The sequence below is a fragment of the Haplochromis burtoni genome, unplaced genomic scaffold, assembly GCF_018398535.1.
Source record: "Haplochromis burtoni strain Fernald_Lab_line unplaced genomic scaffold, NCSU_Asbu1 Contig_16, whole genome shotgun sequence".
Lineage (NCBI taxonomy): Eukaryota > Metazoa > Chordata > Actinopteri > Cichliformes > Cichlidae > Haplochromis > Haplochromis burtoni.
The window spans coordinates 2694766-2713103 of NW_024582377.1; the positions used below are offsets into that span (position 1 = coordinate 2694766).

General features: G+C 43.2%; 1 protein-coding gene across 2 annotated transcripts; it reads left to right on the forward strand.

The window, feature by feature from the left end:
• Positions 1 to 36: 36 nt before the first annotated feature.
• LOC102304724 (zinc finger protein DPF3) lies at positions 37 to 18321 on the forward strand. Of its 2 annotated transcripts, XM_005916872.2 has the most exons (10): positions 37 to 188; positions 8540 to 8700; positions 9476 to 9583; positions 11704 to 11831; positions 13015 to 13110; positions 13286 to 13346; positions 16574 to 16615; positions 17211 to 17351; positions 17768 to 17881; positions 17979 to 18321. In XM_005916872.2, exons 1-10 carry the CDS (start codon positions 157 to 159, stop codon positions 18137 to 18139), a joined length of 1044 nt encoding a protein of 347 aa, XP_005916934.1. In that variant the 5' UTR covers positions 37 to 156; the 3' UTR covers positions 18140 to 18321. The 2 variants fall into 2 exon arrangements, with proteins under 2 accessions (XP_005916934.1, XP_042074180.1); XM_042218246.1 differs by lacking the exon at positions 9476 to 9583.
• The last annotated feature ends 17 nt before the right edge of the window (positions 18322 to 18338 follow it).

Genomic DNA, 18338 nt, shown 5'->3' on the forward strand with positions numbered 1-18338 from the left:
AAAATAATTTTGACAGTTTACCCCATTAAGCCACGCCCTATCCGCTCATGCTGCAGATGTATTGGTCCACGAATTCACCCTGAGCTCCGATTGGTCAATTTCCGTAGGTTTCCCTCAGAACTGCAAGACGCCGATATTGCGTTACATTGTAGCAAAATGGCGGCTGTCATTCAGAATCCACTAAAAGCGTAAGTAATTTAGACATTGAGGAAATTGTGAATATCTACTTTGTTGCCAAGTCGTACATTTAAACTGAGCGCTAGCGCATGCCATTTCCAGCCGTGTGCATATGAGCTATTAAGCTGTCCAAATTCATTTTGTGTACTTCTTGCATGGCAAAGTAACCTCGTATAGTTTCTTTTTTATTTTTTTTAATTCCGCTACATTTCAACATTTGGTTTTAAACAACGTGCGTTCGGCTGCTTGACATTTTCGCTATACTAGCGGGGCTTTTCCTCTACACGGCTTTGCATACAACACGGGAGAGTGTCGTCTTTTTCTGGGCTGTAAATTTATTTGGAAGAAAAAACTGTCCACAACGTGCCTTTGCGCCGTTACGAATAATTAAAAAGCCGAATTTCTTCCTTCGCTCGGTGGGGCATAGCGGCGGAATATCATCTGACATTCCGAAAGTCCTTTATAGTTGGTGTGAATTGTCGACATGTCAACTTTGGCTCCTCCGAGCGCAGACGTGGTCAGGACCCGGTAAAGCAAGGGAGGAGGCATTTTGTATTTGCATGCTTGCTGGCGAAATCGACAAAAGTGACAGCAGTTGACTCCGCCGCTGAAAATAGGCTGTCACCCTGCGCTCAAATAGTGCATGCACGGCCGTTTTTTGTCCCTCAACTTCAAAGAAATACTCCACCTTTCCCTCCCATTTTCTCCTTTGTTCTTCTGTATTGTTTTACCAGTTCCTACTGGTAGACGTATCACTGCAAGTTAGATACACTTGGCCTCTCGCTCCTTGTCATTTTTGTACTGCACATTGTGGTCTGTTAAATCTTTAAATGCATGTTAAGTTGCGCGGCTGTCACCAAGCAGTCCGCCTGTATTGATGTGTTATAATCACGGGACTGTGGAGGTATAGTGCAGGCTGTCTCCACTGTGCCTTTAAGTGGAGGAGTGCTGGAGATTAGCTTGGTCCAGGATCCTGGGCCCATCTGTCAGAGAGATGCTCCGACAGAGAGGAAGTGTTGGGCACAAGCAGGAGAACCATCTGCTCCTTCACAGAGGTACCCTGCCACCTCAGTGGACTGTGAGCACAAGGAGTGGACCTCACAGCACCTTGCACATCCATGCTGCCATTGTTATTGAGGCATTATTACACCTAGGAAAGGATGCTGGAACGGATGGTGTTTTTTGCACCATCTAGGGAGAAGTTAATTTTAAGCATTCAGAGTATATATGTATATGTATTTGTAAGAGTAAGTAAGATAACCTCCCTGCACACAAAAAAAAAAGAAATTGGGGGGGCATGTTGAATCGTTATGTACTCCTCAGTCGACTGCGCATGCTCTCAATTTTCGCTCAAACTGCTCAACAGTTTTACTCACCGGGGAATTGCCCGGTGCAATCACAGCCTCCTCCTGCTGGCACCTGAGCAGCTCAGCGAACACACTCGATGTTCAGTGCAAATGTTCAATAAATAATTCCCTCCCCATCTAAACTGCTGCTGTTCTCGTACCTCACGCCTTTTCACGAGAGCACGCAGAGGTGCATTTCATGACTACCGGTGTTGGGCCATTTCTCTTGTGTCCCCGCAAGCCTCGGTATCTGTCTGCTGTCAAGCCGCGGCTTCATCTCACTGACGTTTTAGCATTCTGATGTGGAATGTCTCCTTGCTATAAGCTGTGCTTAATGAAGTGTTTCAATCTGCTATAATTAGCCTCTGTCTCGGGTTTCTGACTTCATTTCACACGTTTGTCAGATTATAATTAGTCACACTTGACACTAATTGGATGTCGCTCCCGTGGACCAGTTTGACCTTTTTTTTGTATTAAGATGATTCACTTCAGGGAAATGGAACTGCTAGTTTGACTTTGTGAGGATGAGGCTGATGGAGCAGGAGCATGCAGGCCCGCGCACGCCTCGTTGAGGTCTGTCCCCTTCTCTGAGCTCTGTTGGACGACAGTAATCTCCAGAATCTGCTGATTAAAATGGAGGCTGGAATATTTAATTAATAAGGGGAGCGCATAAAGCTGCTCATTAAAATTTGAGCCACAGCTGGAGTTTATCTGCCGCCTGGACACATCTTCCATCCGCAGCTCTCCTGACGTTCCACCCGCCGGATTCGTGTTGTCAGCTTTCTTGTCATTTGCTGTTGAGTAGACTTTGAGTGAGTCAGGCTTGCTGTTTATTGGTACTGCAGTGTGGAGGTGTATGGTCTGGTTTTTTTTACCCCTGCCCTCAGCCAGACTGTGTTGTTCTGATTGGTGTAATCAGAGGTTGCTATCAGGATGCAGTCACTCTGTAGGCCCTCCCCCTACCCTTGTTATGTGGTAGCTCTTGCTTCCTGTGGAGCAGCAGTGCACCTGCAAGTTTGAGATACCTTCTAAATAGACCACACGAGACAGAAGTTGTTTTATATCAGATTTTTGTTGTTTTGTTTTTGCTCTTACATATTCTCCTTACAAGCCGGGCTATTGTAAAGCACTAGCTTTTTGTCATGACTGCAGCTCACTCGTAGCTCTCCTGCTCTCTCAGTTTGTCGTTAGATATGCAAAACGTGAGTTGACACACGCTTACATTACGGACGCAGCCATGTGACATGGTGAACCGTTGACAGGAACACGCTGATAGCAGAGGCCCCACTGGCCACAAGATTTGCTTTTGTTCTTCACCCTCATGCGCACACTCACCTTCTCTGCTCAGCTGGAAGACATCGGGGATGTGTTGTACATACCTCTGAGGCTGTGGCATGCACACAAGTCTCAAGTGTTTATGGCTACTTCTAACAGCTAAATCTGGTTTAGTGCAAATTTGAGCTCATTCTTGTGTATTTTTCTTCTGTATCTTGTAATAGAAAACAGACAAGCTAAAAATGTAGCCAGATTGTCTAAACCAGTGATTTGCACACCTCTCTAAGGCTCCAGAGATACATTTTAGTTGTCTGTAGTTGGTCAGAACATAATTGTATTATTCAGCTGAATACTTGAAAGCTTTTGATAGGTTTGTAGCTTGAACCCATCCGCTGGAACGTTGAAGGCAATATAATTACACTGCATTATCCAATCATCTAACTGCGCATGTGTGTTACTTGATCAGTTCTTCTTCAAACTGTTGCTTCATTCTCTGATCTTAACTCGATTATGAAAATAATGTCCAAAAATATAAAGTTGAAGTTATCTTTCAGCCAAGTCAACAGACTAGTCTCTCAGAACAAGGCGGAAGGTTGTTAATACTGAGTTGGAGGTGGTGTCTGTATGTGTGCGCGCCCCCCCACCCCCCTCCTGAGTCGCTGGACATGTGGGTCTTGTCACTCATTACAGGTGTCAGAAAGTTCTCTCACCTAAGCTGGAACACCTGCTGCTGGGGGAGGCAGGGCTCTGATGCAGCTCGTGCTGTTGCACACACAGCTAGCAACCACCAGAAGTCTTTCACCCGCTTACATGTTCAGATGCTCCACCATCCTCCCTCCTCAAACCCCCTTGCACTCCAGGATTCACTTGAGACCAACCGGCATCCTCTCCCGCCTTCATTCAACTCGAGTAATCGCAGGGGTTTCTTGGCACGAGCGTGCGCCCGTAGCTGACTTCGGGGAGCACTCGCAGCCGATCTGCTTTTAGTAAACTGATATGTCACACTATGCCCCATCGCAGCTGTGTGTTGATATCAAGGAATGCCACTGAAGCACACAGGTTAGGTTGACAGGGATTTACTGTTGGAAACGAGACACTCCGCACATGGTACACATTTGACAAATCTAATTTATGCGTTTTATTACCAAGCCGCATGCTATTATTTTTTTTCATGAGCTAAACATTTCTCTTAAATCCTCAATGAAGCTACTAGCAAGCATGTCAAACCGCTGATCCTGTGTGGTCATGCTTTGTGGCAAATCTGTTTTGAGTCTATCCCTGTGTGAATACGCTTGTAAAAATTCCTGCACCTTAAAGCCAGAGAAAGCCCTGCTACATGTGAGAAATTTATGTTGTTTTTGGCTTTGTATGCAACGCAAATCAATCAGCCACGTCTTTATTAGGCAGGGAGCAGTAGTAATGCAATTATTCATTAGAATAAAGTCCTGTGTTTATTAGTCATGATCTGCTTGTTAGCTTTTCCTTCCCTCTCCCTTTTCATCTCCCTCACACTTTTCCACCCCTCCCTGCGCGAGCTCTGTACCTGCGACTGTTTACTCTTCTCAATCACACTGACACGAAGCCTGTCCTTCCCGGAAACTTCACACACACACTCTGGTTTTGTCTCAAATGCATAGCTGGACGTTGTCTCAAGGGTGGTGGCAAAGACTGAGGTAAAGGAGGAGTGTGGGATCCGAGCAGCACTGACAAATCAGCCTTCCAGCACCTCTACCTCCGCTTTAAAATTCCAGCCTCGACTCACAACCCGCAGCTCATTAGTTTCACTTCAAAATGGCCGTCCTTCTAATGCTGTAATTGAGAACACATGGAGGAACTTCATTATTTGGATGTGGGGATGTTTATACCAGAAGAACCAGTAGCTATTATTGGGCCCTCTTGGCCCTGTGATATAATAGCAAACTGTAGAAAACGCATCCAAAGTACCGTGTCATGATTTCAGAGTTGAAGCAGTTACCTTCGTCTTTGATATAGTCAAATTAGAACCTGCCCTTGTGCTAGGCACTCTGCTGAGATTAATTAAGTAGGCTAATTACCATACCAGGCGTGTGGCAGCGATTGAGGGCTTGAATGTGAAATTTCCTCCCCCATTTCACTCTGAATATTAACATTGAAACCCTCAGGGAGTGCCAAAATCTCAGCAGCACTAAGAAAAGTGGAACTAAAGTGCGAGAGTCTTGGCTGCTTGCTGGTCGGAGGAGTGACTTTATATCAGACCCCAGATTCAGTGTTTGCGTGATAATCTAACACAGTCAGCGTCAGTGTAGCTCACAGCCTGTCTTGAATCAGATCAAACAAAGAGCCCACAGAGGTAATAATATGTTTAACCTCAGGAGTGGGAGCAGCAGAGTGGTCGAACTGTTGTAAATGGGATGCATTGTTTTTTTCTCTTTCCACAAATTCCCCCTGTTGGCAAGGTGGAGACAGCAGTGAGAAGCTCAGCTGTCAGTTTGATCCCTAAATTGAACAGGGTTTGATGCTAACAGCATTGCTGGGTTCTTGGGGACTTGAATGTACAGGAAACAGTGTGAAAGATGCACTTTATCTTTGCGGTCTTTTTTTAAAGAAGCAACGTGTTTCTTCCCTTGTTTTGTTTTGATCTGGCTTTCTATCAGCTTATAGCTGCTTCAGCTAAGTGATCTGCTGCCAGCAAAGCAACAGGCCTTTATCGTAGCATTTGTACATGATGAACATCTTGGATGTCAGATGCTGCGTATGTATAGTCGCCCTTATTGTTAGCAGCACAGCACTTCTTGACCGGTTCTTCAAAGAAGCTTCCACATCAGTGTCCCAGCTGTGTCAACAGTGGTGAGAACTACAAGAGTAGATTTACTCAAGTCTGATTAGTAGTTGCACTTTAAAAGAGCATCCCCATTTTCTACAGTCTGTTTCTACTCCACTATAGTGCAAAGGCAAATATTGCATGTTTACCGGATATATCATTATTAAATTCAGTCCCACTGGTACTAGCTGTAATATGAATTGCTAATAAACCGATCTGTTCTGTAAGAGTTGTTAAGCTTTTTTAACTTTTGAGTATTTTTAATATAGACTGTCTTCTTGACTTTTCTGTGCTCCTTTTTTGTTCTTCCACTACTGTACATAGACTGTATATAAAAGATCAATGTAGCTTGTGGGTCTTGTGGGTTGTGGCCAGCAGAGAGCGACTCCACCGATTGTAAAAAAGTATTCTGGAAGAAATACTTTGATGTTGAAATTATACTTCAGCAGTGGTAGCACAAAGGCAGTCCGTGGGCAGTCGTAGAGTGCCCGTCTACCTGCAGAGTGTTCTGTTGTCCATAGAGGCAGTGTGGAAAGTATGTGGTGCAACCGGTCGGTGGGCTACTCTTGATGTACTTTTGTTGGTCCATAGGCCAGCTGTGGAGAAGTTAACATACAAAGAACTGAAGTGAAACCTAGACTGTTAAAAGCAATGAAGTGTCCACTGCAGCCACAGTATGTACCTTTCATATTGTATTTTTGGCTCTGTGATGGAGTTTTTTAGACTGCCTTTCCCCGGTGAACTCCACTGTCACTCCCTTCCCTGTCTGGGTCCACTTGTCATTCATTCAGCATTCAACCAACACACAGGTCACCCACATCCAGCGATGTGCAGTTGAGTTTTTTTTCTGTGTGGAAATTCATATGCAAAAGGACACATTTGCTCTACCATATTCATGTACAGGAAACACTTTACTGCTGGGGCTATGGTCTCAATCCCTAGTTTTTGTTGGATACAATATGTTTTTCTTGGCTGATTTAAATTTCTAAAAAAAATGTAACGTTAATAGTAGGGGTGGGCGATAGAAATGATATACGATAGAAACGATATAAATTTGGCCAACGATATAGAGATTTTGACTATATCGCTCTATCCGATAGCGCATGTTGATGATGTCATCAAGCTGCGCCTGTTTTGGTCGAAAGCATAGCTGCGGCTAAAACCATTATCATCTGCAAATTATGGCGGGCGACAGTCATAGCAAAGAGATGAAGCACTTTTGAAATATGGGGAGAGCCAAAAACTGCGCTTCCTCCACTTCCGTAACATTGATTCATTAATGTTGAATTCTCTCGCAGCTGCTCTGTTCCCATGTTGTTGCAGTATATTAATAACTAACCTCGTATTGTGGATGAATAATCTCAGTTGTTCTCCTGAATGAAGTTTGGCCCGTGTACAGCATCCTGCTATGCGACTGCATTTGTCCCTGACCACCAGAATCCCTCACATTAACTTTTATCGAGTGGAAAAAAAGTTGGCGTTCATCCTCCAGCTTCACTGTGCTAATGTTATGCTAACATAGCTGTGTCGCTAGCAATCACGTAGCACATCATTATATACCAGCTAGCCCAGCTTCAGTAACCCTACAAACGTCACTGCTGTTTAGTTTTCTGTCTTCATTATGTTGGAAGTGATAGCAGAGCTGTACGTTTTAATTGGCTTCAAAAATCTCTCAGTCAGAACATGGTATAAAATGTTTAGGCGGAAACTAGCGAGCTAACTTCCTGTTAACTTCTAACTCCTTTACATGTAATAAATTCTGTTTTCATGGATGCCTGGATGTTAAACTTAATTGTTACACCCGATAAAGCAGCAACGCTGATGATTTTATTAAAGATGAAAGAATTTTGACAGTTTTTAACTCTGTGTTCGTTTGATTTTGGGACCTGAAGGGACGGAGTTTTGGACCCAGATTACTCCGTGAAGCTCCTCACTACGGCAGCCGTAATGCTCTGACAATCCATCAAGTAGCGTGGCTTACCAAAGCTGTACTAAAACATTTTTTAACAGATTTCTGCAGCCAAAATCGGTTCGAGGTCAGTAAGCACAACCAGAATTCATACATAAGGCACACTCTCGATTTTTGAGAAAATTAAAGGATTTTAAGTGTGGAAAATACGTTATACAGAAGAACAGAATATATCACGATATATATCGTTACCGCACGTGCTTCAAATTATATCGCGATATGAATTTTAGGCCATATCGCCCAGCCCTAATTGATAGCGTGTCCTGTCAGTACCAATTTTTGTTGATCCCAATTTTCTTTCTATGAACCTTTCTTCAATGCGTAACTTTTTTTAGATTAAAAGACATTAGTACACGTTACAGTTTTCCCCAAACTGCAGCAACTTCCTGGATCTCCTCTCATTTAAACCCCTGACAAAAAAGTGCTGAAAATGAGATGCACCTTTACCTACCATGTTCTATCTTACCAAACAAAAGCAAATGCAATAGATTTCACCAGGTGTGAATTTTGTGTCTTCACTCACAGTGAAGTGAGTTTACTCTGATGACATTTTAGCACACGGCTGTGAGTTTGCACGTGAATTGCTTTTTGCTCATGTTGTTGTGCACGAAACAGTCCGGCTTCTAATTGGACATAAGTGAGATGGGTCAGGGGTCAGCATGCTAGGATTGGACCGATCCTGGTCCCTGACTGATCAGTCGGTGCATCTCTACAACGCGGTGTGTCTGTTGTCCCCCTAGAGTCAAAATGAATGATAAAGCAGAATGTGCTTTAAGGCAAGCATACATTTTGATTGATCGCTTGGTATTGTTTGAGCAAGTAATGTTCGTCACATCCACCCCTTAGGAGTCCCATGTAGTGAAGGTGTGTTTTAATGCTCGTAGGTTAAAAACAGGAGTTCATTAACCAGCAGGTGATGTCATTTACCAACCATATCTACCCTTGTCATTGATCTTTGCTTATTTTTGGCAGGTTGGGCGACCAGTTTTATAAAGAGGCCATTGAGCAGTGCCGCAGCTACAATGCCCGCCTGTGCGCTGAACGCAGCGTCCGCCTGCCATTCCTGGACTCTCAAACCGGGGTGGCCCAGAACAACTGCTACATCTGGATGGAACGTCACCATCGCAGCCCCGGTGAGTGAAAACACCCACACTATGCATGCAAAAAGAAAGAAGACTTGGATCAGTTCGACACGGTTTTTAGTGTTTCCATTATTACCTGGTACCAGGTACTTTTCAAGTACCTACTTAGCCGGGGTTCCAAGGGATCCGAGATGATCCGAAAAGGTGACATCAACAGACTGAATTCCACCGATTAGATAGTCAGCGACATCACTCGATGAGTCATGAGAGCGTCTCCTTCATGAAAATCAAAACAGCGATCTTGAAACCCAGCAGCAAGAGAAATGGCTACACAAAAAAAGTTTGACAAAAAGCCACAGACTGAGCAGCAGTTATGCCATCGCCTCGACTTCCTCCTTTGTTGTGGCATTTGTGTCCCAAACAAATGATGTCATGGGACGTTCGGTCACGTTACTGTAATGAGCCCTACGCATATTCGGTGGAAAACGAGTCGAGCCAAACCAAGTCACGTCGAGCCGATCTGTACTAATGGAAAAGGGGTATTAGTGGTTGGGAGTGGCAAGTAACCTTCAGCTAAAAGACATAAAATACATTATTAAGTGCTTTTTAGTGAAGTTTAGGGAACAAAACTACTTGGCTAGGATTAGTAAATGATCATGATTTGGTTTAGTTTGTTATGGTTTGGTGGTTTGGAGACTGTCCTGTCAGTGTCAGACAGAGAAATTGGTGCAGGCATAGAGAAAAACAAAAAGTTTGAAGGACTTTATGTCGAAACAAACAAATTGCCATGAGACTTGAATTTTCATTCATGGCGTCCATTCTACAGGTGTTGCAGCCGGACAGATGTACACGTACCCCGCCCGCTGCTGGCGAAAGAAAAGGCGGCTGCACAACTCCACAGATCCCCGCCTGGGCATTTACGGCCTCCAGCTCGGTAAGACCCTGCAGCCTCTTCTCGGCATGTCACCTGCCCACCGCTCTCTGCTCCACTCAGCTTCTCCTCCCACTCAGCCGGCTCCCCCTCGATCTCCACCCACCTCCTTCAGCTCATGTGATTACTGGTGATGATCTGGAATAATCTCACTAAAAGCATATCAGTCAGTCTCAGCGCAATGAGCAGAGCAGGCTGCCAGTCATTTTTCAGAGGATGAAATGTGGCTGTGTTCACCACGGCTGGTAAACTTGTTTTGTGAGAAGTAGAACATGTAATTAGATTTACCGCTGCTGGGAGCAGCGAGACAGAGTTTGGCCACTGCAGACAGTATTTAATAAATGTTATGGAATGAAGTTTGGTCTTCTCTGACTGCCACTTGAAACAGCTCACTCAACACATTTACCCTCTCTATATTCTCACTCCATCTTATTTTCTACTTGCCACCTCCCTTGCTGATTGGGTTTGTCTCTTTCTCTCTGGCAACTCTTTCATCTTTCTCTCCCTGTAGCCTGCCACGCAGTGTGTCTGTGTTTGGTGGCCAGTCTTTCTCAACACTGAGTAACAGGTCCATTCTGTGCCCAAAGCTTTCATACTCACTGGGAGGTTACACTATCCTAAGGAATAAACACAGAAATGCAAGGTTACATCTTTCTCTTTCAAGTAGTTTCTGCAAAAAGAAAATGGCATAATGTTTTGACAGAAACCTCCAAGATTGTGGTGCTGTGTTTATGTGTTTTGCATGTTAGAAGGAAAAATTGTTGGGATGTTGAGGAAGCGAGAGAGAGCGAGAGAGACTGGAAAGAGAAACCAAGATGTAGTGACAGCATGTGAACAAAGCCTTTGTTTCCTAAACACATCCCATTGTAGCCTATTGTTTTCCACTGAGCTTGTGCTTGCCGAGACCACACCACCACCCCGCTGTCCCTTCCCTTCTCCAATAAAAAGTGGATTGGTATGCGCTGTGTGTGAGTGCCCATCAGAGGGGAAACGTACCCCGATTTAACCTGGCGTCTCTTATATGGAGCACATTGTACAGCTGGCCAGAGGTGGCCAGCTCAGGGCAGCAACCAGAGTCTGTCTCACTGTCTGATGGTGTGCTAGAGGGACTGGGGCTGCATGCAGAATCAGCTCCCTGCTGCAGGCTGCTGCCGGCTCTATTTTTAGCCCCCCCCCAGCTCCCATGGGTTGAGAGAGGGAGGGAGGGAGGGAAAGGATGGGGGTGAGGGGGGGTTGTCTCGTCGCGGAGAGTTGAAAGTCAATGTGTGCAGACACAATGGTGAGGGGCTGCTGCCACATGGTGGAAGGGCCAATTTTTAAGAAGCATAGAGCTTTCTCCCTCTCGTACCTATCTCTTTGTGCCTGCCTCTCACCTATGCAGTCCTGCTGTTTCAGGTCCTATGTGCTCAATATTCTGCAAAAGCTGGGGCTTTGAAGTATGTCCTCTTCAAAGACCCACAAAGCAACTGGATGATCATGAAGCTCTCTGTAGAGGAGATTGTGCAAATAAGATGTGTGGATCCGACTAGCTGTCAAAGCTTTTGTTTGTTCTGCTTTGTCTGCTCAACCTGCTCGCCTCCTACACTGTTTGTTTAGATCGTCAGTGTAGGAGGAGATATCTGCATGTGTTCAAGTTAAAGTGATAAGCCACATAAGTACATTCCTGTGGACAAAGTCAGCATAATGTCCGCATAGGGCAACAGTACCGAGAGCTCAGTGACTGTGCAGTCTTCCTCAGAGCCAGTACATGTATGTTTTGTTTTTTGTTGTTTTCCAGCAGTATATTGTTGTGGAAAAATGGCTGTGATGACACATTCTGCTGCAGGCCAAAGAGATGATAAGCATTAGAAAAAACAAATGCTACACCAAATTGCCACATGCTTTTATGAGTTCTAGTAAGAGTGGAAGAGAAGGAAGATAATGGAATTATGCTGATAAAAGCTGCTCATGCAGGTCACAGTTTGTGACACTGCTGGTTCCTATCGAAATTATAGTGCTTGATGGTGATACACTGCACATGCTGTGTATTAGCACTCTGACGTTTTCAAAGCGCACAGTTGACAAATACTAAGCCGGTGTTGTGATGACTCATCATATGTTACCTGTTATTTGTCTTCATGCAGACGGGGGTCTCATGTCAAAGGACACGTTGCCGACTCAGAGCACTACACTGGAAGCTCTGCTTCGTGGAGAGGGCCTAGACAAGAGGAACGCCTCCAAGAACGACGAGGAGAGCCTGCTGGAGATCCAGGTGGGTCCAGTCAAACTGCGTGTGGATCAGTGCGGTTCATAGCATCCGGTAAACATTTTAAAATGTTAATCTTGTGTGGTATCAGTTAAACGATCGAAGGCCTTGGCACTCACAGTGATGTTTAGTGCCCCAACTGGTTGCCAAGGCAACCTGCCAAGTTTTTTCAGCTGACCTGCGGTGCTTGTTAGATGACTGTTGTCTCACTGAGAGGCATTTTAGTAAAAGGGAAGGTATAGAACTTGAGTTTTCAATGTAGTAGCTCTGCCTGTGAAAAAAAGTCAGTATCTTTATTGTTTCTTGTTGCAAGTCAAAAGCAGGTATATCTCCTAGCATCACACATTCCACCAAATACTCTTGTGGAAACATCCATATTTATGGAAGTGGGTGCTTGGAGCATAATGGCCAAGTCCTTTCAGAAGGAAATCTTGCCACTCTGCAGCCGCTCTGGTAATGCTATTTTGCGTGAACAAGACCAAAACCCTTTCCAAATAAATGAGGAGAGCCATAACTTTCAGTAGTCACAAAAACTGCACGTATAAAGACATTAAATCTTTGGGGGGGGGGGGAAATGTGCTTAAAATGTTTTGTTAATGCTTCAAATGTTTGTTCTAAACTAAGATTTTGAAAAGCTGTATAGCTTTGTTGTTGGGATCGAAATGAAAATGGAGATGTATTAAGATGTCAAGGTTATGGCTGAGGGCATTGTTGACCCAAATCCTCACAGGCTTTGCAACTGATGTGATCAAAATCAAAATGTTGCCTCATCACAGTGTTTTTATTTATTTCCCCCCCTTTCCTCTAGCTAGCTAAGCTCTAATCAGTACTGATCATCCATTACTGTGGCTGTAGCTCAGGTGGCAGAGCAGGTCAGCCACTAATCAGAAGGTCGGTGGTTCGATCCCAGGCTGCCTCCTGGCGGCATGTCAAATATCCTTGGGCAAGATACTAACCTGTGTTTGCCTACTGGTGGTGGTCAGAGGGCCCGGTGGCGCCTGTGTCTGGCAGCCTCGCCTCTGTCAGTGCGCCCCAGGGCAGCTGTGGCTACAATGTAGCTTGCTATCGCCAGTGTGTGAATGTGTGTGAATGACTGAATGTAGTGTGAAGCGCTTTGGGGTCCTATGGACTAGAAAAGCGCTATACAAATGCAGGCCATTTACCATTACTCTATCTCTCTCTGTCCCAGAGGGTTCTGGAGGCAGATGCAGCAGAAGATGCTTTCAATGACGATGACGACTACGAGGTGGACACTCCCAAGCGGAGACATCGGGGAAAAGGAAGAGTAAGTGGCTGGAGAAACGATGATGGACACATACTGGAGATGCAGTTTAGAAAAATCAAAAAAGTCAAATCACAGTTAACTCAGGCTGATCTTTTATGTGTTACGTCTGTATGTTAAAAACACAGATTCCATAGCAGACAGTCTCATTGAATTTATTTTTTTTGCCTTTCTTCAGGGTCGGGGTTCAGGTCGCAGGAGGACAGATCTAGATGATGATAAGCCATATGTCTGTGATAGTAAGTCGAGACAAATTCTTAAATCATTTAACCTTCATACAGATGATTTGTAGATAATCTGCTGAATTCTTTTCTTTCTTCTTCTTCTCATTTTGTTATCTAACGTTGTAACCTTGTACAGTCGAGACTAACAGTTTCCTAGAGTACTACTGTTTACACTCCTCACTGATAAAATAAATTGGACAGGCTTTTTACAGAGTCTGTTTGTATTTTAGACCTAATTGGAAGAATAATGTTTAAGTCGCTTTCACACTTTGCTCATGAGCTCATGTGAAAAAAGGAGCAGGTAATTGTTTGATGAATTCTGTGAGTGGGCATCATGTGTCCTGGCTCCCACACCCTTTATCCGAGCTCTGACCTCTGACCTAAACCAAGCTAGGTATTTTCAGTAGCGAGAACACGTCTGATGCAGAGATTGTCTTGCTGTGTGTGAGAAAGGATAAGAAAAAGGCTTTCCTTGGTTGTGAGGCTGTTAAGAGCACCTACGGATCAAGATTTCCTCTTCAAAATTCTGTCATGGTCAACAGCAACCCTCAAAGTCAGTTACCAACAATATAGTTAGACTTGTTAAACTTTAACAATTTTGTAGGTTTGCTATTGTACACCACCACAGTGGACTTTACAATTCGTCCTGTCTGTGTATCAGCAGTCACATCATCAATTAACACCAGTGACCCAATACTACCAGCACCTCTACATGCCCTACTATAACATTATCTCCACTACAGCTGACAGAAATGGATGGGAATTGATAAGAATTTAGCAATTCCGATTCCTTTATCGATATTACTTATTGATTCGAATCCTTGTCAATTCTCCCATTGATTCTCATTGGGCTCTCACTAGCTGTGCTTTCAGAGTTACTGCCATCATATCAAAGACATTACATTCGTGCCAATTAATTGCATGTCGTGTGATCAACTGTTTGTTGGATGCATTTCCTCTCTTTGTTGTGAGTAATTTATTTCACATATTACACAGAACACTTCTGTTAAAAGTAATGCAGTACATTACTTAATTAAGGAGAAAATAATTTACTATACTACTTATAACATTACTTTCATGTTGCTCTGTAAAATGACCTGAAGCACACTGTCTGTTCATTATCATTAAACAATATAAACCTGAGGCTACAGCCCAACACACAAAAACAAATCCCTGTTCTAATGAGGACACACATATGATCTTTCTTAGTATTTAGGTATGAACAGAAAGCAAACAGCACAAAGCAAAAATGAAGCACAAAGAGACTTCAAAGCAATTGCCACAGTGATTTTACGTCCCATGAACAGGTAGAAACGGAGGCTGCAGCTTGACTGCTCATCCTTTTGTTACCTGACTTCACCGCTGCTCCCAAATGACGAATTACTTGACTCCAGTCCTGGGCTGGGATCGTCATTCACTCGGCTTTAGCACCACTCTGGGTTTTTGGATAGCTTAGCATTAGCATGCTGTCTGTACAGCTGCTTGCTAAGACCGAAGGTGTGTTAACAGTTTAATACAGTTACTTCTGTCCTGGATGCACTTTGCTCTTTACCATTACACTCTTGTCCTTTAGTGCAATAAAATTAAAAGTAATGTGCATATCCACGCTTTAAACTGCTCAACTATTTACCTCCTCCGACAACTGACATCAGCAGATTGTAGCAGAAGTGCAAGAACTGATAAGTGGGATCTATCGGCAGGCAGACTAACAATTCCGAGGAATTCGACTGCTAGGAACCGGTTCTCGATTTCCATCCATACTGATAGATGATGTGGATTGCTTCAGATCATGAGTTGTTTGTCTTGTTCTCCATAGCTTTCTGTTTCAGTCAATCTGGTGCAAGTTGACCTTGATTTCATCTGTAGAGATTTTTTGTTTCAGAACTGTGCAAACTCTTTTTGATGTTCTCTCACAAAGTCTAATCTGACCTTTGTAATCTTGAGTGTAACCACTGGTGTGCAGCCTGCGCTATTTTTCGATTCATGAAAGCGTTTCATGGTCGTAGATCTTGATAACGATGTGTCTAGTTTACCTCCTGACTAGATGTGAAGCTGGTTTTCTGAGCTATGGAAATAATTCTGTCATCATGCGCTTTTCTGTGTTCTTTCAGAGGTTTTGGTGTTGCTGAGCTGCCAGTACAGTGCATTCATTCTTTTGAATCATGCACCAGATTGTTGATTTGGCCACTTGGAAAGTTTTTCCCATCTCTCTGAATGTTTTTTTTTTTGGGGGGGGGTATTTCAGCCTCATGACTGCCTCACTCACTTGCATTAACATCTCATTTAAAATCACAGTGGAACAAAAAGAATAGAAATTTAACACTTTGAATGAGCTTCCAATATTATATCCAGGGCTGCACATAAGTGGTCCGCAGGTGCGCATTTGCTGTCAAAATAAAAGACACGCACCAGATAGGAAGTTGCAACACGCATTTGCGTCCATAAGATTTTCTGGAGGAGGACAGACATTTGTTTAGAACTCTTAAAGATGTCGAAGAAGAAAGCTCCTTTAAGCAATTACTTTGGTGTTCCTCCACCTCCAAAGAAATGTCAGAAGGAGTCCGAACCACAAAAGAAGCGCGTATTCTCGGAAAAGTGGTTGCAGGAGGTGAGCTGGCTTCAAACAAACAGAGATGTGGTGCAGAATGTGCCGTGAAAATCCCACTCTAGCGGACAAAAACACTGCCTTTTATATGGACGCAAACGTGCGTTGCAATTTCTTATCTGGTGCACGTCTTTTATTTTGACAGCGAATGCGCACATGCGGACCACTTATGTGCACCCCTGATTATATCTGCTTTCTTATTAGTCATAAAATAACAAGACAAGTGCTTGTCAGCCAATTATCCAATTACCTTCGAGCCTCTGAAAATGAGACCATGTATTGAAATGGCTGTAATTCCTAAACAGTTGATGCACAATTGTTGTAAAACCTGCTTATTTTAAACCTGAATGTTTGCACTTCAACGACATCTTGATTGTTTAATTTAAAATCCACTCGGTGGTGGTGCACAGAGGCAAAACTACAAAAAATGTGTCTTTGCAAAACAAATTATGGACTTAACAGGATAAAACTTTGTGAACTACTGCCACTGCAGTCTTAGCTATTCTTGTACATGCAAGTTGCATGTGGAAAATCCAAGTAAGGGGTATTGGATTGGACTCCATTTGCTGACTCTGTGTGGAAAAACACACCCTCATCTTTTCTCTTTCTTCTTGTGTTTTTGTCTTTTCTGTTTCAGACAGATACAAACAAAGGCAGAACTCCAAATCTTCAACCTCAGGTACGTTGATTTGTTGTTCTGACTGTAGTTCTTTAGATATTTATTTTGATCGGTTGTTGAGTGGTATTGTTGCAAGAGTTGCCATTATAGATTTAGCCCTTACATTATGTTATTTTTCTCAAGCTGAAAGGTGCCCTTGGTGCTTTGAATCTGAGCCACGGTTATTATGATGTGTGGCTTGATGTTTTATTTGGCTCACTGTTGTAATCAGATCTTAAAGTGCTGGTGCCAGAAGTAGAATAGTTAGCTCCATTAGATAGAATTTCTTCCATTTTCTTCTATGCTCAATGATGCTATCAGTCTGCACTTTGTTGTTGCCTATAAAGACAAAAGGGTACATACAAATATTTTGTAGCTATGTTTCTTTGACATTATTACCATCTAAGCAGATGCTCTGTGGAATTTTAACTCAAAAGCTTTGTGAAGGTCTCTATGAGAACCAGCCATAATCCTAAAAACAAATGGCCAGATGATGCAGGGGGGAAAACACCTGCCCAACTCCACGTTTAGAAATGCTGTGTTCCCAGAATTATATTTATATAATGAAACGCAGCCACAGTAGTGAGACTGATCATCTCCCCTGTGTTTCTTGCAGTCTGTGCAAAGCGCTACAGGAACCGCACAGGACTAAGTTACCACTACACCCATTCTCACCTGGCAGAGGAGGACAGAGCCGGGGAAAGGAGCACAGTTGCCTCCCAACCCCCCACTGCACCACAGACTGACAGACACAAACGTAAGTAAATGTGACACCTGTGGCTCCTGTTTAGGTTCCTCTTTTTTAACACTTTAAGTTATATTTAAGTTATATTCACGCCGATTATTTTGCTTCTTGTCAACCCTGTTCTGGTTATGTTTTAAAGTTGTTGTTTTCTTTTGGGGGGGGTTGTTTTGTTTGTTTTATCCCAATGCAAAATCCTAATCCTTTTTTTTAGGTGTAGACAAATGTAATTAAATTAAATGTAATTTTATTTAATGCAATTAAAATTGTAGAACATTTTTTTTCTGCAAACTGGCTTCTTCAGGACAAATGTCACCTGGTTTTCACTTAAGTTATATTCTGTTTGTATAAGTTGTATAGGTACCTAACATAATCTGGGTTAAATCAACTGTCATTAAAACTTTGATTTCTTCCTGGAAATTCCTGTTTAGGTCCAAAGGGTCCAGGTGGGACCAGCATTCCCAACAGTTACTGTAATAAATGCCAGGGCTCAAACAAGAAAACGGGTAAATCTGGGTCTCCCTACTCAGCCTGCCAGTGCACAAGTATGTTCACATATATCTTTGCATGATTTATTATGCTGTGATGATTGCCATATGATTTTCTTTCTTGACTCTGTTGCTCTCCTGTCCGGTGTTCCAGCTGACTGTGGAGAAGAGAAGGAAGACGGGACTTTTACTGGAGCTGAGGAGCTCTTCGGCACCACCTCAGAGAGCGACACTTCCACTTTTCATGGCTTTGAGGACGACGAGCTGGAAGAGCCGGCTGCAAACGGCAATGGGATACCCGGCCGTCACAGATAAAGAAAATCTTTTAGATTTAAAGAGACATTTTTTTTAATATGGATTAACCTCTGGCAAAAATCTGCTGCTTCTTTTTCAATGTTTTTTTTTTTTTGTTTGCGGAAAGCACAAAGTGATGATTTCAGGACAGAAATGCAAGCAAGTGGTATTTTATCTACTGAACATTGTTAATTAATTTATGAACACCTTCATATATATA